This window comes from Manis javanica, chromosome 4, assembly GCF_040802235.1.
Source record: "Manis javanica isolate MJ-LG chromosome 4, MJ_LKY, whole genome shotgun sequence".
Lineage (NCBI taxonomy): Eukaryota > Metazoa > Chordata > Mammalia > Pholidota > Manidae > Manis > Manis javanica.
Genome location: NC_133159.1, coordinates 28,905,642 through 28,930,702, shown reverse-complemented (window position 1 = coordinate 28,930,702; position 25,061 = coordinate 28,905,642). Strand labels below are relative to the sequence as shown.

The window sequence follows — 25,061 nt, the reverse complement described above, 5'->3', positions numbered from 1 at the left end:
TTCAGAGAAAGGCACTCTCTCTGAGACATGGAGTGATTGTAGAGTGAGGCTTGAATTGCAGGAAGAGGGAGGCTCAGAAAATCAGAGAAGAAAAGAACCAGGCATGTCCAGGAGAGAGCAAAGGCAGGCAAGGGGGATTCAGTGTTGCAGCTAGGTGTGTACTGTCGCTCGTAGGCCTAGACAGAGCCTGCTTTTGGACTGGCTCCAGAGTAATGCGATAGAAGATGAAGGCGACCTGGGAAGGATGTGAATATCAGGCTAAGGAACTGGGACTTTATTGTTTGGGCAGAGAGATGGCATGCATAGAGCACTGTTCTAGAATAAACCTGGACAAGGGGTTCTGTAATTCATTTTGACAGCTGTTTACAGAGCACCTCCTGTGTGGCAGTGGGAGAGTAAAGAATGAGTGAGTGAGAGAGCACTTACCTAAAGAACCTAAGGACTTGTGCAAGATCATACTGGGGGTTGGGCGGGGAAGGGGAGGGAGGGGGAGGAGTCAGGGCTCTCGCCGCCCCAACCCCTCAGGTCTTAGGGGTTGGCAAACTATGGCCCACAGGTCAAATCCATCCAGATACATGTTTTTGTAGAATGGTTTTTACACTTTTAAGTGATTTTTAAAAATAGAACAGTATTTCATGATACATGAAAATGGTATGAAATTCAGATTTCACTGTGAATAAAGTTTTTTTGGAGCACAGCCTTGCTTCTCCATTTATGTATTATCTATGGCCACTTGCACATAGAGTAGCAGAGCTGAGTGGTTAGAACAGACTGTGTGGATCACAAAGCCTAAAATATTTAGTGTTTGGCCCTTTACAGAAACCTTGTCCACCCTTGAGTCATACCCATCCTTTTCTCAGTTCCTCTGTTCTCTGAAACTGCATGTCCCTCTTCCTACCTGAGGCTTTTCCCACCACCCAGGCTTTTAAATAGCCTTCTCTTCTTTATGTTCCTCCCCAGATCCTCAGTGTCTGTTTCTTCAAGGACTTTCTCCTTCCAAATATGCTCAAGATCTATCCTACTTAAAAAAATCAACAACCTCATCAAGTCAAAAGTCCTCTCTTGCTGCTGCTCTCTTGTCTCTATCTCCACTTCTCCTTTCAGATATTCACCTTAATATAGATGTCAGACCCCAGCAGACTTAAAGTCATTAGTGAATTCCTAGATGCTGGATCCATAAGTTTCCCCAGTCCTTGTCTTCCTTGTTTTCTCTGACATTGAACATTCTGATCATTCTCTTTTCCTTGAGACCCTTTTCCTATTGGCTTCATTCTCTTTTGCTTCTCTTCCTTTTTTCCCAGCCCTTTCTTCCATTCACCCATCAGTGGCTTCTCTTATTTTACCAGTATCTTGAACTTTTGACTTTTAGGGGTCTATCTTTTGTCCTTTTATAGGAGCTATTATTTTATTGAGTATCTATTATATGTCAGTCACTGTATTTAAATGCTTTATACAAATTATTCCTAATCCTTACAACACCTTAAAAAGATAGATTTTGTTTCCTCTGTTATAAGTGAGGAAAATGAGGCTTAGTGAGCTTAATTAATTAATTTCCCCAAGGTTATACAATAAGTGGCAGAGCTGGAGCTTGCACCTGAGCCTACTTTAGTATACAGATAAAGTCAGCTGTTTTGTGTACCTAAGACTCTGGCCATAAACATCCTTTTTAGCTTTCAGCCTATATGTCTGGCTGTCTATTAGACATTTCTACCTGGAAGTCTTGGCAGCACCTCAAACCCAATTCATCATTTCTCCTTTACCCCCCACCCAGCCCCAGCTTGGTAGTATGAGCATTTATTTAGTCTTCTGAGCCATAATCCTGGCAGGTGATCTCAACTTCACTTCTCCCTGACTGACCCCTTCCACTCCTTAGCACCGAGTTGTCACTTCAGCCAGTCATTTCTTCCCCTTTAATTTCTCTGTAATTTATCTCTCATAGTATCCAGTCACTTCCCTGGTTCAGATTCTTCTCATCTCTGTCCTGGACTGTTGTCCCTTTTCTCTTAATTTCTGCCCCTTCATCTAGTCTCTTACCCTTCCACTCCATCCTCCACAAGGCTTTCAGAATGATCTCTCCTAAACCCCAGATCTGATTGTGTTGCTATCTTGGTTAAATCCTGTTGGTGGCTCTTTGTCCTGTTCCTCTATTCCATAGCCTCACTAAGAAGGCCTTGCCCTATTTTTCTAGATTCTTCTCCTCCCAGTCTCTCACATACTGCAAGTGTGGTTGGTTCACTGTACCAGCACACTCAGTTGACCTTTCCATGCAGTTCCCAAGACAATTCCTCTTTCTAAAATGCCCTTCTCTTGCTGGTTTGTCTGAGGAGTACCTTCTCAGTCAACCCCTAAAAAAGTAGACAAACACTCAAGCAAAAAAACCCTCAGTTAAGAGAGAATACCTTGGCTTTTGATCCTTCTCTGGTTTCATCTTCTGAGAGGGATTAGGTTTCACTCTTTGATGCTTCCTAAGCACCTTGGGCATGTAATGTTGTCTGGCTCAGTGCAGTGTTTAGTAATCTGTGTCCATCTGCCTCCTTAAAGCAGATATCATTGTTCCCTTTTGTATCTGTGATTTCTAGCTTGTGCTCTGGGACACAGTTCAGTACTTGAATGAATACTAAATAATGTAGTTGGAGATATGGACTGAGGCTTTGGAGAAAGGTGAGGTTTAAAGGATGAAGATGTTTGCTAAAGCTGAAGAGTAGATAATATTAGCACCCTGATATGTACAGCATCAGATGATTTACAAAGCATTTTCACGAATATTTTATCTCATTTTGTGTCACTTAAATGCTCTGTGAGACAGGCAGGGCAGGCATTAATATTCACATTTTTAGAAATAACTTGAAGCTCTGAGAAATGAAGCAATTTCCTCAAGGTCTTGAACATAAGTGACAGATTTCAGTCTTCTCCAGGCAAGTCTAATGCTGTTTCCCCTGCACCTGTGTAGATATGGGAACATTTGGGATATGAGAAGTAAGTTTCGGAATAAACTTACATTTAGAAGGCAAGGGAAAGGAGTGCTCAGAGAGGAAGGTAAAGAGAGCCCCAAGGGATTACTGTGCTTTAAAGGACATGTTTTCAGAAGGAGAGGGCATCATCAATGAGATATTTTTGCAAATAAGTGAAGGAAAATGGGGAAGGTGAAAGACTTTGATCACTAGGAAGTGTAAGAGAATGATTTTGTACAGCGAAGCCCGCTTGCCAAATGGTTAAGAAATACATGGGCATTGAGGGAAGTGGAGGCACACTTGTATACCACCCTTCTAAGAAGTTTGGTGGTAAGAGGGAAAGCAAGAAGCTGACAGTTTGAGAAATGCCATACTGCCAGATATGCTGAGAAATTCATGATACATTTTGTGACTTGGAACTATGCAGTGGAAACTATGCTAGGGAAATACTGCTTGATGACTAAATACATAAATTTCAGGATGTTTTAGACTCAATTTAACAGTGGTCAGTTCCAATCAAGGTATAGTACCATAGGGTAAGGAGTTTAGTCAGGCCTTGAAATGAAGCCAAAATTTTACTTGTCATCTGTAACAGAATATGCTCACCTTTAGAGGATAGATACATATTAGAGCCTGAAAACCTCCTTCTTATATTCATTTAGAATAGTCACCTACTACAAGCTTATTTCTTCCCCGTTACTCATCATTTGTTGTCCAGGTGTGATGTGATCAATGGGAAGATTTCCCCACTTTGTTGTTAAAGGGTGTTTCCTGTGTATTTGTATTATCCACATCTGCTAGACCCTAAGCTCCAGCGGGGAGTTAGGCCCTGGGCAGCTCTTTTGTCCTTCTGATGAGGTGTTCTCTGTCTGCCAGGTAAAGCGGTACCAGTGCACCTTCGAGGGCTGTCCTCGCACCTACAGCACAGCAGGCAACCTGCGCACCCACCAGAAGACTCACCGAGGAGAGTACACCTTTGTCTGTAATCAGGAGGGCTGTGGCAAGGCCTTCCTCACTTCCTACAGCCTCAGGATCCATGTGCGAGTGCACACGAAGGAGAAGCCATTTGAGTGCGACGTGCAGGGCTGTGAGAAGGCGTTCAATACGCTATACAGGTCGGCTTCTTTCCCTAGCCTCTGACCCTGACTGTGGCATGACTGCAGAGTTCTCTCCTTGCACAGTACATGTGTGTACTTTCAGGGCTTAAAAGAGCACAGCAATGCTCAACTGGTTAAAATTCACTAAAAGAGTTTGTTTAAAGATCGACATGGTTTGGGTTGGTTAAAGATGATAGTCATTTGTGTTTAGATTTGCATTTCCTGGAGTGAAATTCTGGCCTGGGGATTTTGGTATTTGGCTTAGAGTAATACCTCTCCTTGGCTCAGATCTTAGTACTAAGGCTTCTGTCATTTTCTTTCCTACCTCATCTTTTCTACTCTGAGAAATGGGAAGTGGCCCACTCATTAGCCACTTCTCTCCCACCATTTATATCAGGAGACATATTGGTCTTCAGCATTGGGCCTAGAATAACAAACATAACAATAGTTAACACTTATGAAGTGCTCACTGTGTGCTAGGTACTGTTTTGAGTGCTGATCCTCACAGTAGCTGACAAATAAATGGAAGCACAGAGAGATTTCGTAACTGGCCCCAGGTCCCCTATCCGGTAGGAGGTGGGACCAGGATTTGAGTCCCAGGCAGTCTGGCTCCAAAGTCACAGTCATCCCACCATGCTATAATACTTTTCTGCATTTTTCTTCAAAATTTTCTGGATACTAATGTTCTATGGATTTAGAGTTCTTATGCACGTGATCCTGAAGCTTCATGAAGCTGATGTGTAGAGGTTCTGTACTATAGTACTTTATGACAAAGGGAATTTCTCGGTAATATCTTGCAGGCTGAAAGCACATCAGAGGCTTCACACAGGGAAAACGTTTAACTGTGAATCTGAAGGCTGCAGCAAATACTTCACCACACTCAGTGATCTGAGGAAGCACATTCGAACCCATACAGGAGAAAAGCCATTTCGGTAAGCCTCCTGTTTTCTCTTTGTTACTGATTGGGTTTTAGCTAGGTGTTTTGATGTACTCTCAAATTCTTCAAAGTGGAAAGAAAATGTCTTCCTGTAGTTCTCTGGCAGTGTTAGCTCTGCCCAGGACAGCTGTACCCAACTACGGCAGGCAGGAGGAGTGGTGATAGATTCTAAGAGCATCCTTCTCAGGATGGTGGCCTCTGCCTCCTCTTGCCCTTTATTTGCAAGAAGCATTTGCTGAAACTCAATTATGTTGTAGGTACTTTTATCATTGCTAGAGAAATACTAAGACCCAGGCTTTCCTCTTGAGAACTTTAGTCTGATGGACAAGAACCATAGGCAGCCAGACAGGATCTGAGACTGAGGTGCGCAGGTGCTTTGAGCACAGGGGAGGGATACCTGCCTAAGATGGGAGGGGAGGACTGCAGGAGAGGGGATATGAGGGGAAGAATGGTTGGGCTGGTGGTGCAGGCGTTTTATTTTGTCACTTGTTCTCTTGTTGCTTTGTAATATCTCGTGTGTGTGTGCACAAACATACAGAAGCATCTGTTTTTATCTATGTATTTTAATTTCTAAATACACATGCATATATAATAGATACATATGTAAATGGATAAACTTGAAGGAAGGACTTGTATCATCTACTTTTTTCTGTGCTCATAACATTTAGCATTGTTCTGGGCATTTAATAGGGATTCAGAAATACTGTGAGATGATTATATAACATTTCTTATGAGATAATCAGTTTGTAAGGATTCTCCTTAAATATAATATAGATATGTGACTGAAAATTGCCCATAAACAATGTCTTTGAATTTTGGCAGGAGAGATTACTGTTATGTTCATGTCATTAATTATGCCACCTTCCCTTCTCAAATCATTCATCTCCTTATTAAAGAAATTTGAGTCTTTAGGGCTAGTCAGTTCTTAACACTGATTAAATGGAATTGTGTTCTAAAATTACAGGTGCATTCCTGAGTCATGGCGCATCTAAAAGCAGGACTGTTTAGATTCTAGTTGGTTACTCTCCAGGTGCTGTGGAGAGTGTTAGTTTTCCCTTCATAGGGCTGTTGAGATACTATGATTTCTATTCCAACACATGCACTTTTGTGATGATTAAAACTTAACTTTTATTGGCTCTCAGGTGGGACTTTAGACACAATGGTTATTTGTAATTAGAAAATAAAATTCTTTAGAGAGGCTGTCTATTTAAAGAAATAAAATATTTCAGCTTAAAAAAATTGAATTCATTCATTCAAATCATGTTGAAAAGCCTGCTATTGCAAGGACCACAACAGAGGTAAGGAACTACATGACTCCTCCCCTCAAAGAATTTACAATTTAGGAGAACAGATAACAATTGTATACACCTGGAGATAAAATAAGATTGGGAATGACAAGTGCCTTAAAAGAAGCATGTAGATAAATGCTGGAGGAGTTCTGAGGAGGGAAGAATGACTCTAGCTTTGGTTATCAAGAAAGCAAAAGAAAGACGGAGGTTATAAATACATGATTGCAGCCAATATGCTCCAACTGCTTTTGTTTTAGGGTTCTATTTCAGGCTCCATGCCTATGTGAGAGCCATGATACCTACTGTTACGTTTCCAGATGTCCTACTGACAGATTTTCTGAATGGGCTCTAATATAGAGAGTCAGTAGAATTCTATCAAGTAATCTATTAAAAGGCTTTTATTGTCAGGGCTCTCAACATGTGCTTTACCAGCAGGACAAGAAATACTTCTCCTGGGCAGTCAGCTCCCTCTGATCTCAGATTTGTCACCTTACTTTTCCAGGAACCTATCATCATTCCCATCTCTAAAACTAGTTCCACCAACCTGATCTTAGTGTTCTGAACATTTGTTTTTTGAGTTTGTGTTTATAAGAGGTGTTGAAGATAAAGGTCTGTTAGCTAATGAATGCTGTTTCTCTTTCCCTAAACACCTTATTTAGGTGTGATCATGATGGCTGTGGAAAAGCATTTGCAGCAAGCCACCACCTTAAAACTCATGTCCGTACACATACTGGTGAGTTGAGGCTAATTTTTATTTTTCATTTTAACCTTCACCAAGTCAGTAAATATCTGTGTTTCTCTTGAGACCTGCAAAGCTTTCTGGAGGGAATGAGCCTAATCAGCTTAGCCTTCACCTATAACATTTGACTTTTCTTTCAGAAGGCGGAAGAATCTAAAAGTTGGGCTTAGGAATCCAACCTGAAGAAATGAAACCAACATAGAGATACTCAGGGGAAGAATGTAATCTTTTTTAGGTCCTTTAGAGAAAAAAACCTAATCTTTAATCTTCCGAGAAGCAGGCAATTCTCAGTGCTTTGCTCTGTGTTAAGTTGTAGGACTGAGATGAATAACATGTAATTTATTCAATTTATAATGACTGTTACCCGAAACCTCAAAAGAATATTTACTTCCCTCTGTAAGGGAAAAGTAGATGTCTCAAACCAATGAAATGACTTTATGGTAAAATTAATACCACTTGTCATTCTTGCAGGTGAAAGACCCTTTTTCTGCCCCAGTAATGGCTGTGAGAAAACATTCAGCACTCAATACAGTCTCAAAAGTCACATGAAAGGTCACGATAACAAAGGACACTCATACAATGCACTTCCAAATCACAATGGATCAGAGGTGTGTAGTGTTTTGTCTCTTGTTTTTATCTGGACACCAGAGAAGGGCAATGATTGCTTGTGTATCAAAATAAAAGGTTAAAACATCTTTTCTGTGTATCTGTTAGTGAGGGGGAAGAAATCAGGGTCAAGATCTATGTCTTTGTGATGGAGTGGTGGAAGCCAGAAATTTTAGCAGGCTCCCTGTGCTTCAGCTTCTGAATCTCGCTTCCTTTCCATCAGGTATGATGGAAGAAGTGTCTTGAAACCACAGGTCTCAGAATGGCTTCCAAAGGACCAGCCAGATGTTCTAAAGGTTATTATTTTCCCATTCATGTCCATGAAATGGTGTATCTGTAGTTGAGTTTGGGACATGAATTGATGCTTGGCTTCACATATCCATTAATCCATTATTAGTGATGGATGGTCTTGATGGTCCCTTGCCCTTTTGAATTGTCCACAGACCAAAAGGTTAGAGAGCCACTGACTTAAGGCACTGAACCACAGAGCAAGCCTCTGTGGAATTTTAGGCTGTTCTGCCTCTTCCTTGCCAGGCCTTTCCTCCGTATTTCCCTCTCCTCTGTAGCTCCATTTTGGAGAGCTCCTGGGATGAATTTATCATTACCACTTCTAGTGTGGTGTTGGGTGCTTACCTTATATCTTTTCAACCTAGGAACTGAGTGCTATTATTTTACTATTTCTTAAAGAAACTGAAGCACACTGACCCCTTTATAAAAATGATGCTCTTAATGTATATAATATGGTTTTGATTGGGTAGAGACAGCATACTTTAATTCTGTGGTCTCCAATTGTAAACAGCAAGGGATCCCTTTAAAAGGATTCTTCCCCTGTATTTTAAAGTAATAATAACTAACATTTCCTGAATGTTTACTGTTGCCAAGTACTATGCTGACCACTTGTATATAGATTATTTCACTCTCAAGATCTCTGTGAAGTCAGTACTATTATTATCCTCATAATACTGATAAAGGAGGCAAGGAGAAATTAAACGATTCCCTTGAGTATCCAAAGCTTGGAATCAGTCTAATTTAGCCACACAGTCCGATTCCAGACCGTGGTTCTTGACGCCTATGTTGTAAGAGGCAAAATAGCATTAATTGTGAAGACTACAGCCTCTGGAGCTCAGCTGCATGAATTCAGACCCAAGCTCTGCCCCTAATCAGATGACCTTATGCAGTGGCTTCTGTGTGCCTCAGTTTCTTCATTTGTAAAACCAGATAAAATTATTAATATTTGAGAGTCTTTTTGTCTATTAAGCTGTATTTATTAAATCATAATCAGTTTTCTCATTTTTATTACAATCCAAGGACAATTTAATTGCCAGCAGCTTCTGCACATCAGAGTGCCCCAGTGCACAGTGCTAGAACTCATCTTCTCTGGATTACTATGGAATCCATTCACATATCCATTAATCCATTATTAGTGATGGATGGTCTTGATGGTCCCTTGCTAGACCATCTTCTCTGCACAGTGCTAGAACTCATCTTCTCTGGATTACTATGGAATCTCTTTTAGCCTCAGGCTTTAAATGCCAACCAGATTGCCTTTAAGTCCTAAATTTATATCTCCAGCCTGGATCGCTTCAGGCATTATAGACTTTATAGACAGTCCCAGCGGAGGAAGATTTAATTTACAATTTTTTGACTTTACAATGGTCTGAAAGTGTTATGCATTCAGTAGAAACCATATGTTGTATTTTACTCTTTTCCTGTCTGGGCTAGTGATATGCCTTAGAATACCTCTCTTGATGCTGGGCAGTGGCAGTGAGCCGCAGCTCCCAGTCAGCCTCGCGATCACAAGGGCAAACAACCAAATCACTTCACAGTCATTTGTACCCATACAGTCATTGGGCTTTTCACCTTCAATACAGTATTCAATCGGTGACATGAGATATTCAACACTTTATTATAAAATAGGCTTTGTGTTAGGCTAATACAAATGTGCTGAGCTGAGTTAATGATAGGCTGTACTAAGCTATGATGCTCTGCAGGCTAAGTGTATTAAATGCATTTTTAACTTAGAATATTTTCAACTTACAATGAGTTTATCAGGATGTAACCCCATCATAAGTAAAGGAAGATTTATATAGTTGACTCTTGAACAACACAGGTTTGAACAGTCAGGTCCACTTACATGCAGGTTTTTTTCTAGTAAATTTACTGGAAAATATTTTTGAAGCTTTGCAACAATTTAAAAAACATTTTCTTTTCTCTAGTTTACCTTATTGTAAGAATACAGTGTATAATACATATAACATGAAATGTGTGTTAATTGTTCATATTATCAGTAAGGCTTCTGGTCAACAGTAGGCTATTAGTAGTTAGGTTTTTGGGGAGTCAGAAGTTATATGTGGATTTTCAACTACATGGGGTTCAGCATCCCTAACCCCTGTGTGGTTCAATGGTCAACTACTATATTCAACCTTCCACTTCACATCTCTACCCAGATAGCATCCACTTGTCTGTAATTTGAGATGTCCAAACCTGTTCTTCCTACAGTCTTTCCTATCTTAGTAAATGGCACATCTGTTTTTCTAAGGTCACAGGACAAAAATCTAGAGTTGTTCTTGACACGTTTTTTTCTTGAACCCTACATCTACTAGAAAAGTCTATTAGCTCTACTTGAGAATATATCTAAAATCTGGTCACATCTTTTGATTACTTCATTCAAGCTGCTGTCATCTTTTGCCAGGATTTTGCAGTAACCTACTCTGAATTGTCTTCTTAGCACCTTTACTGCCCTTCTCCCCACTCCCACTCCACCTTGACCCAGACTGGTCTACGTATACCACCCAGAGTGATCTTTCTAAACCATAAGGCAAATAATGTGGTCCTCTACTAATAACCCTCAGTAGCTTCTTGTGTCACTTAAGATGTGGCAAAAGGCCACATCTTTACAGTGGTCCACAAGGCCATATATATTCTGGCTGGTCACTTCTCTGACCTGATTCATCTCTCTTCCTCTCACTTTAGCCTTACTGTCTTCCTTGTGGTTTCTTGAACAAAGGAAGCCCACTCCTGCCTTTGTACTTGCTGTGTCCACTGCTTAGAACACTTTCCCTGGATACCTGTGGTCCATACTGCTCTTTCCTTCAGTATTTGCTTAAATGCCACCTTGCCTAAGAGGCCTCCCCAAGTCTAATAAAAGGACAGCTTCTACCCCAGCAGTCCTTAGTCCCCTTACCCTCCAGAGCATTATCATCATCTTGTATGCAACATGTTTATTTGTATGTTTTGGTCCATTCCCCCTCCACTTACTAGAATGTAAGCTCTATGGTGTCAGTGATTTTGTGTCATTCATTATTGTGTCAGTGCCTAGTACATAGCAGGCGCTCAGTGAATATTTGTTGAATTTGAATGCATGCATGAATGGGAACATGATCCGTGAGGGAAGCAGGATTACTGCATACAGTGTATGAATTGCAGCATTCTAGGAATCCAGAGATCAGAGTTAGCCTAGGGCAGCTGTATTTGAGTAGTAAATCCTCAGTGTAGCTCTGAGTAAGGATCCCTTAGATGTCCATTTTAGAAATACAGTGCTATAACGGAATCAGAGGCACTGTGTATTCTGCTAGTTAGCTTTGTGACTTTGGACAGTTCAGTGCCAGTCTTAGCAGTAGTTTTCTCGTATTTAAAATGGGAATGTAAAATACTACTACAAAGATTTATATGAATAGCAAATGCTGTCATATGAAATCACTTTGTACATAATAAGACAAATTATATAAATATTATTGATTTCATGTAATTACAGCTTTTGTTACTCTGGAGATTGAGTCATGGATAGGTCTTAAACTATTAAGCATCTTTAGGAAATGCAAGAGATTCTCCTAAGAATATCAGGATGTTTTAAATTGAAATAGTTCCTGTAGCCCTTGCTTTGGATGGTTTATACCTCTCAGGTAATACATCTAGACATTTGGAACTTCAGAGACATTGTAATCAAGTGTTTAATTATATGATATTCTGTGTATCTGATAAGGATCTGGCATCTAGAATATATAAAGAACTCTTACAACTCAACAAAATAAACCCGAACAACTCAATTTAAAAGCATACAGAGGACCTGAATAGACATTTCTCCAAAGAATATATGGCCAATGAGCACATGCAAAGATGCTTAACATCATTAGTCACTAGGGAACTGCAAATCAAAACCACGGTGAGATACCACTTCACACCCACAAGAATGACTACGTTTTCTAAAAGTGGAAAATAACAAATGTTGGCCAGGATGTGGATATATTGGAACCCTTATATGTAGCTGATGGGAATGTAAAATGGGGTAGCTGCTGGGGAAAACAGTTTGGTGGTTCCTCGGAAAGCTAAATGTAGAATTACCATATGACCCAGCAATTCCACTCCCAGGTATATACCCAAAAGAACCGAAAACAGGTGCTCAAACAAAGACTTGTATATGAATGTCCACAGCAGCACTCTTCACAATAGCCAGTAGGTGGATAGGACCCAAATGTCCATCAGTGGATGAATAGTTAAGCCAACGATGGTACATCCTACAATGGAGGAGTATTCATCCATTACAAAGGATCGGAGTACTGATACATGCGGATGAACCTCAAAAACATTTTTTTAAGTGAAAGGCAGACTCAAAAGGCCACAGAGCATTTGATTTTATTTATATGAAGTATCCAGAATAGGCAAATCCAATGGTAGAAAGCAGATCAGTAGTTGCCAAGGGCTGAGAAGGTAGGAATAGTGAGTGATTCCTTATTGGATATGGGGATTCTGTCTGTGGGAACCAAAACTGTTTCTGGAACTAGGTAGTGGATGGTTGCACAACACTGTGAATGTACTTAAGCTGCCGAATTGCACACTTTCACTAAATGTTATGTGTATCTTACAACAGTAAAAAGCATTAATTCAAAAAAAATAATACGATATTCTACTATAAATCCTGATTTTTTTGTTATTCAATTAGAATTTTTTCTCTTCCACAGGATGCAAACCACTTTCTTTGTCTGAGTGACTTGAGCCTTCTGTCCACAGATTCTGAATTGCGAGAAAATCCCAATACAGTAAGTGTACCTGTGATATGGGTGCTTAGAGAAATAAGTGCAAGAACTGAGCACTCCCTTTGGTGGGAAAATTGAAATAGGCCATCTTTGAAGACTTCCAGATTTAGTTGTGTTCAATTACTGACTGTTCAGGGTTTTTTGTTTTTACTTTTGCTTTTGTTTTTCTGCTTGATAAGACCTCTCATAGGAGACACTGGTCTCTCTGATGCCTAATGCCTTTTGATTCAGGTCACTCACTTGATAATCTGGCCCCAGAAGATTTCTTTATTTATTCATTTAGCAAATATTTATTGCGTCCTTACTCCATTAGGCCATGTGCTGGTACCGAGCTACTTGTAGTGATGAAAATGTAGGTATGTTGTGTCCTGGAGGAGCTTAAAATTAGTGCACTGTAAGGGGGAGCCAAAATTCCAGTTTTCAGACTTTCTCAAGCTTTGCTGGTCTGACCCGAGTCAGTCTTTTCCTTTCTTTGAGTTTACTACACTGGGAACCTCCTCTAAACACCCTCTGCTAAGGGACAACCCCACTGTTTCATGATCTGATTGCTTCAGTTCACTTTGCTTGGAATTTCCCTGCCATTCCCATGTCTTCATGATGTGCCTTGCAGACCACTGCATTAAGCCTGAGCTTAGACTCCTTCTTGAGGATCTGTGTGCTTTGCTGTATCACAACACTACTTGTTAAGTGTGCACTTTTTACAATTTTTCTCTGGTAAATAAATACAGCTTAGGTTGGATTTTCTATGAGTATATGCATAATAAATAAGAAGGAATATCTGTGATAGGAGGTATTTGAAAAGAGACTGAATGCTCAGGCATGCTGCAAAAAGTGTCTCTTGAAGTGCGAGCAGTGGAGGCACCTGCAGCACTCTAACACCATAGGTTTGGGCCTCACCCCAAGCCCACTGAGTCAGTGTCCTTTGGGAATGGCAGCTGACACTGCATTTGTATATAAGCACCCCAAGGCCTGGGCTTTTCTGGTCATGGCAGAGTTGCTCTTACCAGACCAACCCTCCCATAGAAAACAGCTATCTATGCAGGGCAAAATACAAAAAACAACTACTTGAAGGCACCATAGGGCAACCCAAACTGGCAGAGGAAACACTTGAAAGCAGAGGCCACTTGGAAGATAGCAAAGGCACTGGATGGGTTTTCAGGTTTTATGGCTTATCCACCTCAGGGCTAGGCTCAATTGACACCAAACAGGATGCCCAAAACTCAGTAAACACTCAGTCTACTGGCCCAGATAACCAGAGGGCAGAGTTCAGGGCTACCTCAGCCCCTGGAAAGTTAGGAGGCATGGCCTGGAAAAGAAGGAGCCACAAAAGGGAGCCCCAGTTCTGTGTGTAAACTCTGTCCAGATCTCTAATCGATCCCTTAAGTGTGGATGTGTGGGACAGAACCTTGAGCAGCCAGCTAAGGCTAAAGCACTGGACAAAGATTACAGCTGTTGTCCTCTTCAGAGAAGGTAGAATTTGGAGCTGTAGAACAGCCAAGCCAATGGAATGTTAAAGCAAGCAAACAGATGCTCTTCCAAGAAATGTGACGGAATCCAGAGTCTCTAGAACATACCATTTGCAATATCCAGGGTAATCCAAAATTAGTAAACATAAGAAGAAACAGGAAAATAGTATCCCTGCTCAAGAGAAAAGGTAATCTATGGAGACTGATGCCAAGATGACCCAGATGTTAGAATTAGCGGACAAGAATTTTTAAATAGTTCTGTGTTCTCAAGGACATAAAGGAATGTGCTTGCAATGATTGAATAAATAGGAAATCTCAGCAGAGAAATAGAAACTATAAAAAATGGAAATTCTGGGACTGAAAATATATCTGAAATAAAAAATTCACTGGATGGGATTAACAGCAGATTGGAAAAGACAGAAGAAAGAACAGGTTAAACTGAAGATAGAGCAATAGAAATTAACCAATCTGAAGAACACAGAAAAACATTAAGTAAGTATAAGTACTTCATATGATATTTATGCATACTCACATCTCAGCATTGATTCTCTAAATGAAATTTCTATACTGGGTGGCCTAGATGCCCTCTGGGCTATGCAGCCTAAGATTTCTGGGTATCTCTCTAATCTTGGAGATTGTCTTAAATGGTGTAGGAGTCCACTCCCTGGCCAGGGCTGTGACATATGACTGAGGAGCTTTCTGGAGCCTTGAGCTCACCAGGTGAGGATTCCTGGTATGAGGGGGAGGGGACATTAAGTACTTGTAAAAAAGGAAAACCTTTTCTGCCACAATTTACATTAGCAAGAGAGAGGCTACTGTATTGCTTGGATCATACTACATATTGTGCCCTCACCCAGCATTTATCCCAGAATGGAAAATAGTCTCATTTTTAGTCTTTCACCTAAGGCAACAATTCTTGGAAATAAAAGGATTAATTTTGCTTTGCTCTAAAAAAATTAAAAATTGAAAAAATCAGATGATACATTTTTATGAGATCATCATTTTATAGGTTTCTGGGTAGCCACATGTGTGTATGTGTCCTAGGAGTGAACCTTGGTTTGCTCAGCTCTTTGTTGTGGGGGTTAAAACAGCTAGGGAATGGCTTGCTGGGCCTGTTGACTGTGCAGCTTCAGGGTCTGTCCTGGTCCCAGACAGCTCCTAGTGTTCTTGTCTTCTCTTTGCTCTGAGGCTCAGCCTGTTCTTGTCACCTCTGCTTTTGGGAACTGCTCTCACTCACTCTGCCCAGAGGTTTTTGCCCAGCAGCCTGTCAGTGGCTGAGGTGCAGTACCCTCAGCACTTTCCTGTTTTTTTATTATTATTATTATTTAAAAAAATATTTCACTGAAGTGTAATATACATGCAGAAAAGTACATCTATCATAAATGTACAGCTTGATGAATCATTGTTCAGCACATCCATGTAACCAGCACCCAAATCAAGAAAGAGAGCATTCCAGTGCCCCAGAAGCACCACTCACAGCTGTTACCTCTCCTTCAGGATAACCGTGATCCTGACTTCTGACAACCTTACAGGAATTTTGCCTGTTTTTGTGCTTTGCATCATGGGATATATAGTCCTTTGTGCTGACCTTTCTTGCAACCTTGAGCTCACCAGGTGAGGATTCCTGGTATCAGCCTTGGCAGCACCACCCCAGCCACAAAGTACTACTGAGCCCCTGCCAGCCATGGTCCAGACTCTGCCCCTGCATGCCAACTCCATGTTGTTGCATATAGTCTAGATCACTCTCATTGTTGAATAGTATTACATCAAACAAATATACCACAATTTGTTCTTTCTGCTTCCTTTGGATATTTGGATGGTTTCTAATTTGAAACCATTACAAATAGTGCTGCTGTGGACATTCTCGTAGGTAATCTTTTGGAGTAACACTAGCAATATTACTGCAGATATAGTGTGTAAACAGGTAGAACAAAAATAACCATGAGGAAGTTGCAAAGCTTACAGCTTAGTGGTAGTTGTTAGCCCACTACTTTTCAAACTACGTGACACCTCTTTACTGGGTTTTGAAATAATTGTATAGGTTTATAGGTTTATAATCAGCATTTTAAGGACATCAACAAAATAGAAACTATCAGAAGGCATTGCACACAGTAAAAATAAGCTCTGTTTCATAGACTTTAGTTTCATTTATACATATGGATAGATGTGTAATATGATGTATGTATGTGTATACATAATGTAAAATGTATTCTTACTTTGTGTCACAGTGAAAAGTTTGAAGGCTGCTGTCTTGGCCTATGCTTCTTAACTCCCTCCAAATGGGGAGCTGGAAGCCTTGCATAGATTTCTGCCCTCAGTTTCTATCATACTGGCAATCAGATTCATTCACCTTCCTGCTCATTCTTCTATCTGTTAGAATCGTGCCAGAATAATTGGTCCCTCTTGGCTCAAATGGGCAGTTTATAGTCTCTGAGGACCTCGAGGTTGGTGGACAGTTGCACTTAGCACAGTTTCACGCAGCCTCAAGTGATCTCTCGTCCTCCCAGAAGCAGAGTTGTTGCAAAATGGCCTTTAAACACTCTGCACTGGGGCAAAATCTGGCCTGAAGATAGGTTTTGTTTGGTCTACACAATACTTTTAAATTGTTTTAAATTACTTTCTTTTAATTACAAATCAAAAAAATTAGATTTCATGAAAAATCCAGATTTCTGGCCATTCTTGGGCTCCAGTGATCCCCAGTCTGCATAGCACATGGCAGCATTCCACTGACAACCTTTAGCTGAGTGGGGTGCATGCTTTCCAGGTTAGCACAGCCCGCACTCCCTCGTCCCCCACCCCTGGCACCTCCCTTTCTTCATTTATTTCTGCAACTTCTCTGGACTCTTGGAGGCTATTGTGTTTGTCACTCTTGCTTTACAAAATGCGAGGGTGGAGGTGGACTGGAGATGGACTGGAGGTGGAGTGCAGATAAAAGAATTGCTGTTTTTCTCTTCCTCTTAACTAAAGGGAAGCCTGGAGATGGTCATTTTATTGGGTACCTATCAGGAGTCAGACCCTGAAGGCCTTTCATTTTTGTTTCACATTTTATCTTTTTTTAAATGCCTCTGACCTTTTTTTAATTGTAAGTTACGAAGAAATTTGCAGTGATAATAGTGAACATACAAGTGTGTGTGTTCACTTAGTGAGTATAAGGCAATCACTATTATCTGTTATTTTAAGTTTATGTTGTTTGATTCATTGCCATGTGTACATATTAGAATAACATAGATGTTACATAATGATCTTGAAAGATATTCACAGTATATTATTTCATGAGAAAAGCAAGTTGCAAATAATAAATGTTATATAATCCCATTGTTTATGTAGGACTTGGTCTCTAAGAGCAGGGGTCGGCAAACTTTTTTTTGGAAAAGGCCAGATAGTAAATATTTTTGTCTTTGTGTACCAGGTAGTCTCTGTCGCAACTCCTCGGTTCTCCTGTAGTGCAGAGGCAGCATAGATAGTAGGTGAACCAGCATGCCTCTGTTCTAGTAAAACTTTCTTTACAAAAGTAGGTAGGCAGCCTGCAAGTCATAGTTTGCCAGCTCCTGTTTTAGAGTATTTGAGGACCCAATTCTGCAGCATCTGAGATTTAGGGAAATATATGTCACATTAGAAAAGGCAAAGTTAGAAGCAAGGCTGTCAAAAGCTCATTCTAGTTCTGCTGCCTGATGGTCTCTTATGGTGAAGAATTGTCTCAGGATGGAAAATCTCATGTCTTTTCTCTCTGTTCATCAGACACAGGGCCAGGATCTCAGCACACTTTCACCAGCAATCCTCTTTGAATCAATGTTCCAGAATTCAGATGATACGGCAATTCAGGAAGATCCTCAACAGACAGGTTTGTTATACAAACTTTTTTCCTGGGAAAGGGAATTCACAATTGTTGACACAATAAATAATAGGCACAGTGAAATATTATTTCAGTTCCTTTGAATGAACTGTCCTTTCAGTGAGGGGTCAGAAAAGTGTGGGCCCTTCATTTCAATTCCATCTTTTCCCCTCCTTCCCTCAGTAAGGGTCTGCTTGAGGGTCTCCTTTTCCAAAAACTCTTGTTGGCTTTGAAAAGTGAGTGGAGCTGTGAGCGTTTGCTGCTTCCCCTGTTCATGAGTGGGTAGGATCCACAAACTGAGCATCAGATCATGCTGTGTTTGAATGAAAATTAGTCTCTGACACTTCACAGTAGTCAGGAAGTATGTTCACTGGTCATGCCAGAAAAGGATGTCAAGTTTCCTTCCCAGAAAAGCCTTACGACAGCATGTTTTTAATGGTAAGACCTATGCTAGCTCTTTACATTTAGAAATTGAGGTTGATCATGAAGCCTGGTACTTTGACCAAAGGTGTCATTAAATGAAAAGCGGAAAGCCAGCCTTCTAGCAGTGAAGGAATTGGCCCTAACAGATTCAGCCGTCTTTGGTTTAGCCCTTAATGACTATGCTTTTGTGGCTCGTATGAGGCTTGGGATATGTATATACATTTCTATTTCTTTTTCTTGCCAGCTGCCTTGATTGAAAGTTTTAATGGTGATGCAGAGTCAGTCAGTGATGTTCCGCCATCCACAGGAAATTCAGCATCTTTATCTCTTCCACTTGTACTGCAGCCTGGCATCTCCGAGCCATCCCAGCATCTACTACCAGCCTCAGCACCATCTGCTCCTCCGCCTGCTCCCTCCCTAAGAACTGGTTCCCAGCAAGCTGCATTTGGCAAACCCCCTGCTCTCTTACAACCTCCAGAAGTGCCTGTTCCCCACAGCACACAGTTTGCTGCTAATCATCAAGAGTTTCTTCCGCACCCCCAGGCACCACAGCCCATCGGACCAGGACTTTCTGTTGTTGCTGGGGCTTCGGCATCAGCAGCAGCCGTGGCATCAGCCTTGGCAGCACCACCCCAACCACAAAGTACTACTGAGCCCCTGCCAGCCATGGTCCAGACTCTGCCCCTGGGTGCCAACTCCGTCCTAACTAACAATCCCACTATCACCATCACCCCAACTCCCAGCACAGCTATCCTGCAGTCCAGCCTAGTCATGGGAGAACAGAACTTACAGTGGATATTAAATGGTGCCACCAGTTCACCACAAAACCAAGAACAAATTGTAAGTATTATGTGTAAATGGATCCAATGGGGTGATTGGCATTTACACGGGTGACATATTCCAAGGCTTTTCCTTCAAAAAGGAAAGTGGTTCTTCTATCTGCCCTGAACAGTAATTCTACCTCTTAGTCATTTTCCTCATAGCGGAGTAGTATAAATTCAGGGAATGCTGTGGTCAGTGCCTACAGTAGAGAAGGCAGAGAAGCAACCTTCAGGTTTACCTAGCAGTAGGCACTTGAACAACTATTCCATCTGCAGTCTCATCCTGTCATCCAGGACAGCGAAGCAGTCAACAAACTCCAGAGGCCCAAGAATGTTACAGGAAAGTGGGTTTTTCTCCAAGGCAGAGTTAGACTGATGTGACCATATCATATGGAACCAGACAGCAGTGACCAACTCAGAGAAAGAATCTGCACGTCCAGAGCCCGCCATAGAGCCATTTTCTACAAAAGTGTTTGGTCTTGATAACTAAGGAAATGACTTGGTTATTCAGTTAAATACATTTTAAGGACCTGCTATTTCACCAGATACCCTTGGGCTACTCTTGTTGATGCAGAAAAATGAAAAGTGAAAACCAGGATCTCTTTTTCATAAAAATTTATATTGTAGTTAAAAGGGCAAAAATGCCTGAAAGAGAGTTAACATTATCAGTAGGTAAAGTGCCAAATAATAATAAAAATAGTAATGAAAAAAATAACAACAGCTGTGATTTTCTGAGCACGTGTGATGTGTGAGGGCTCACTGGACTAACTATGCACTTTCTAAAATTGAGGAGCTAACATATGCCAGTCATTACCTTATGTATATTATTTTTAGGTTGCATTTTTTGTAGATTTTATTGAACAGATAGTATAGAGAATTTCCATACATTCCCTGCCCCTGCCCCCCAGTTTCCCCCTTATTAATATCTTGCATTAATTAATGTGTATATTTGTAACAGTTGATTAGTCAATAATGATACGTTGTTATTATTAACTAAAGTCTGTAGTTTACATTAGGTTTCACTCTGCATGGGGTGCGATTCTGTGGGTTTTGGCAAATGCATAATGTCATTTATCAACCATTACAGTATTCAGATTCATGTCACCACCCTAAACATCCCTTATGCTTCACTTATTTATCCATCTTTCACCTTGTGCCCTTGGCAACCACTGATCTTTTTACTATCCATGTGTCTGTATCTCTAGTTGTCACCCCCTGTGCTCACTAAGCACTTTTTTAATGCATTACTCATGTAATCACAGCAATCCTAGGAGGTAGATATGATTTTACCAACAGAGAACTGAGGCCCAGAGAAGTTAAGTAACTAACCCGTGATCACATAGCTCTTAAGTGGCAAGGCTAAGATTTGAGCATAGACAGACCAACCTCACAACCTGTGCTCTTGACTACCACATTGGGCTGCTAGATGAGGGGTTCAGAAACTAAGGGCTTGTTGAGTGTCCATACAGGTCAGGTGAACTTTGAAGTATGAATATTAATTAGATGGAGAAAAGGTTGTACAAAGTAGGAGAGTGCTTGACACTATCAGACAAACTGGAAAGGTAGGTTAGGGCTAAATAGAGCATTTTAAATTCTATAAATGGGATGCCGACCACCTCTGGAGGCAACCTAGTTCCATTTTCAGATGATCAGAGTCACTGGAAAGGTCCTGTCAGTGTTATGGCCCAGTCTGCCTCTGTGTAGTTGTTATCTGGATCTGCCTGGAGAGCTGCATGGAACAAGTGTCATTACTTTTCCACATAATTCATTTTCACGTATGTAAATGTAGCTTTATTTTTCCATCATTTTATAGTGTCATCTCCTATAACCTAACCAGAAGCTTTCATGTTTCTCCTAGACTCAGAGGCACATTTTTTTTCCCCATAAAAGGATAAGAGACAAAGCCCATCTAAGATAAGACTTGAAGAAAGCAGAAACTGTAGCTAATTTAATAGGAAGTATGCCAAAGTAATAGGGCTGAGTTTTGGCCATGGCTTTATAGTCCTGCTTAGTAATGATGTAAAAAGCTAGTGTTTGCTGAATGCTCAACATGTGCCAAGGGCTCTCCATGTATTGTCTCATTCCATCCTCACTGGGGTCTTTTGGGAGGTCCTTAGTTATCCCCATGTCTACAGATGAGGAAACTAAGACTCGGATAGGTTAAATCACTTGCTCAGCAACTAAGTAGCAGAGCTTGGATTTGAATCCAGGTGTGACTGAGTCCAGGGCCCATGCTTGGGCAACTACCCTATGCAGCTGTAACAGCACACTGCCCAGGGCCTTTGCAGGGGCTTTTCTGCCTGCAAGAGGAAGTCCTAGCCTGTGCTTAGCATGTGGTTTAATCCTTGAGGGGAAAAAAGAACTTTCCAGCTGCATAGAAGTATCTAGAGGGAAGTAGGGAGTGGAGAGCTTAGAGAGGAAGTTAGCCTTGGGGCTCCTTCTGAGAAGACCATGACCTTGAGAAAAGCAACCTTACAGAACCAGTGGGCACACAGAACATACTGGATTAGGCAGTGGGCAACAGCAATTAGTAGGGGACAAAGCTGGCTACATTGTCAGTCCTGAATGTCAAACAGTGTGGTGACCTCATGTCAGAGCACAAAACATCACTCAGTGCAAAAATCCCTGCACACTGAGGGTCTTCTGTCCTCTTGGATGCCTATGACAGCTGGGGAGGCCTCATGTTCTTAGAAATCCACCGTACCTGAGTGGCCATAAATGTGTTTTGTTTTGTTTTTTTCCAGCAGCAAGCATCTAAAGTTGAGAAGGTGTTTTTTACCACTGCAGTACCAGTAGCAAGTAGCACAGGTATGTAATTCTGTCTGAACTTTAAAAGAAAGTCAACTCTCTGGGCCCTGTGAAGCACAGTTAATTGTTGCTTTGCCCCAGTCTTTAAAACTTTAAAATTAATTTTGTCACATTGTATTGTTTATTTATTAGAGTATTTCCTCTTCTCACCTGTTGGAAGTTAGTGTACTTACGGCATAAATACCATGTTTAACATTCTTTCTTCAGTAATGGTTCTTTCCCTTTCAGATGTAGCTTTTAAATGTAGCCGGAAAAAAGCCTGAATCCCAGTTAATGCCAAAGAGGGCAGTCATTAATTCACCAGACTCTTTTCTAATATACAGTAATAAAGAAATAGCATCTGGGTCAGACTTAATAAAGAATAAAACCTCCTTTATTTTTCAAACTATTTATTTTATAGATTAAGAAACTAGGGCCCTAAAAGATGAATTGACTCCCTTGAAGCCCTGAGTGAGTCTGTGGCCGAGCCACAGCACTAGTTCTCAGGCCTCCTGACTCCTCTGTTCTCCTACCGCTTGGTCTCTCACTCTCGAGACACGCACAGTCTGTCTGAATTCAGATTGTGCATTTGCACAACTAGCCCACATACACAAAAGAGAGAGAGAGATATGCATGCACACAGGCTGGCTGTGTAAAAAGACATTTTCCAACACCTCCTGTGTTGGAAGTGGACTGTGGCTACAAAGAGGAGTGAGATGCCTTAATGGGGCACAGAGTCTGTTGGGCAGGCAGAACTAAACAAGTGCTGTGCAGTGTGGAGAGAGGCGTGAAAGGAAGACAGTGGCTCTGTACACATGTGCCAGGAAACTCATATGCCAGCTGCCCTTGGGCCAGCCCTAGTGTAAGCCTGCTGGAAGCACTGCCTGGAGGCATCAGGACAGGAGTAGAGTGAGCTGGCTCTTCAGAGTTAAGAAGAGTAAGTTCTCCATAAGAAGAGCGATGTCTGGGGAGTTCAGGCAGAAGGAAGATCCCAGAGGCCCATAGCTGTGAAGAGCTTGTCAGGAAAAGGGAGGCATCTTCTGTGGCTGGCATGGAGGGTGCAGGGGGAGAGTGGCTGGAAATGAAGCTGAAAAGACAGGGTCCATCTGGATGATGTGTGTGGCTTCCTAAGGAAGAGGGACTTTGTCTTGGAGAGGATGAGGAGTGTCAGAGGCTTTTTATCTGAGGAGGACCGAGGGCCCATTTAAAGCAGAATAAAGTCTGGAGCATGGCATCCACCCTTCCCAGTGTTCCTGCCTCCGTGGCACTCAGCTCTTACCTAGTCTGTATGCCCCTATCCTTCCTGCCCCCGCCCTGCAGCTACTTGAGGAGCAGTCTCTCTTGCCTCTCTCACAGGGAGCTCTGTACAGCAGATTGGCCTCAGTGTTCCTGTGATCATCATCAAACAAGAGGAGGCATGTCAGTGTCAGTGTGCGTGCCGGGACTCTGCCAAGGAGCGGGCAGCGAGCAGGAGAAAGGGCTGTTCTTCCCCACCCCCTCCAGAGCCGAACCCCCAGCCTCCTGACAGGCCCAGCCTGAAGCTTTTACCACAGACTTTTCCCTCCCCCACTGTCCCCCTGTCGTCATCCTCCGCCATACCCTCTTCCTGTGAGCAAAGCAGACAAGCAGAGACTCCTTCAGACCCTCAGACAGAAACGTTAAGTGCCATGGATGTGTCAGAGTTTCTGTCCCTCCAGAGCCTGGACACCCCATCCAATCTGATTCCCATTGAAGCACTACTGCAGGGGGAGGAAGAGATGGGCCTGACCAGCAGTTTCTCCAAGTGAAAGGCCTATATATGCTCCCCTTCAAGGAAAGAGGGCAAGCAGGAAGCATAAGGTGCGATGCCTACCATCATGGGGTCAGCAATTTGAAGGATGAAGAAATCTACTGTTTGAAATCCTCAACTGTCAGATGTATTTTCTTTATTCATATCCCAGGAGCATCCATTTTAAGGAACTGATCTTTGGGGAAAAAAAACAACAAAAAAACAAAACAAAAAAAGCTAAGTTATAAACGAACTGTTTGGCTGCACTGTATGTCACTTTTGCTTATTGTCATGTGAACTTGGAAATTAAGGTTACTCGTATGCATAAAAATTCTAAATGAAAGGGTGTGGTTTTCATCAATCTGATGCTGCCCATCATTGCACTGGGGTCTTTGTGGTTTTGGCAGTAGAGTTCAGGGTGTCGGGTATTGCTCCTCCCAGGTGTCTTTTGAGTCTGAGGCTGACATGTATCCAGAGGCCAGACCCTCACTCCATCAGAGAGGGGAGTGGCACAGGCAGGTCAGACAGCTATGAGCTGAACAGGGACTGGGTGAGATGGTTTTGTTCGCCCGCGGTGTGGGTGGAGCTCAGGGTGACTGCGGCAGGTGTCATCCTGCAGCCAGCTGCAGCGCAAAGGGCAGCTAAGATCCTGGCCTGAGACTGGGGAGATGATCTGGTTCTGCAGGGCCCTAAGCAGGTTGCTGGCTGCCGTCTGTCGCTGCTTGTGCAGGGCCAGCTGTAGCAGCATGAGCTCAGTCTTTGCCTTCCTGGCTCTTTCTCAGTTGGTTGCCAGGGCTTGCAGATCACATGAATTTTTCTTGGGGAACATCCCTGGTTTGACCTACAGTGGACAAGTGGCTTATGGCCAGTTGCTCGTCGGTGGTCTGCCTTCCTTTAATGGTATTTTCTTCTTCAGAGCAGCAGAGCTGCATTTTGCTTATCAGGAGAAGGTGTGGCTTTAAGGGAGTTTAAGGCGGCAAGTAATTGGCAGGCCAGGTGTCCTGGTTCCAGGTTCTAGTTGCCCTCTCCCATCTCCGCCTCTCACACCCCTGGATTTTGCATACAGCCTAGTACACTGCAAAGGGTGTGACTTGCTCAGTTTTGTCATATGATTTCTGAACAAAAACAAAAACCATGAAAAGATGTTCTTCTACTCAGGGTAAAACAAAACAAAACAAAAAACTCCCCTTCCACCAAAAAGCCTGAAATGTTGCAATAAGTTATCTCATTTGGAATATTTCATTAAGTTGTATTATAGGGAAACATTTTTTTTGATTTATATATAGAATTATATCCATCTGTCTACCTTTGG

General features: G+C 41.8%; 1 protein-coding gene across 2 annotated transcripts in view; it reads left to right on the top strand.

The window, feature by feature from the left end:
- The window catches only part of MTF1 (metal regulatory transcription factor 1), a 36,116-nt gene extending 12,024 nt beyond the window's left edge, over positions 1 to 24,092 (top strand). Inside the window, exons 3-11 of one of the 2 annotated variants that reach the window (XM_017646924.3) lie at positions 3,828 to 4,066; positions 4,849 to 4,980; positions 6,934 to 7,007; positions 7,485 to 7,621; positions 12,578 to 12,655; positions 17,857 to 17,959; positions 18,618 to 19,213; positions 21,942 to 22,002; positions 23,338 to 24,092. In XM_017646924.3, the coding sequence (XP_017502413.1) occupies positions 3,828 to 4,066; positions 4,849 to 4,980; positions 6,934 to 7,007; positions 7,485 to 7,621; positions 12,578 to 12,655; positions 17,857 to 17,959; positions 18,618 to 19,213; positions 21,942 to 22,002; positions 23,338 to 23,768 (1,851 nt within the window). In that variant the 3' untranslated portion in view covers positions 23,769 to 24,092. Of the gene's footprint in view, positions 1 to 3,827; positions 4,067 to 4,848; positions 4,981 to 6,933; positions 7,008 to 7,484; positions 7,622 to 12,577; positions 12,656 to 17,856; positions 17,960 to 18,617; positions 19,214 to 21,938; positions 22,003 to 23,337 lie in introns of both variants that reach the window. The other variant, XM_017646922.3, reaches the window with a different exon arrangement.
- Positions 24,093 to 25,061: the final 969 nt, after the last annotated feature.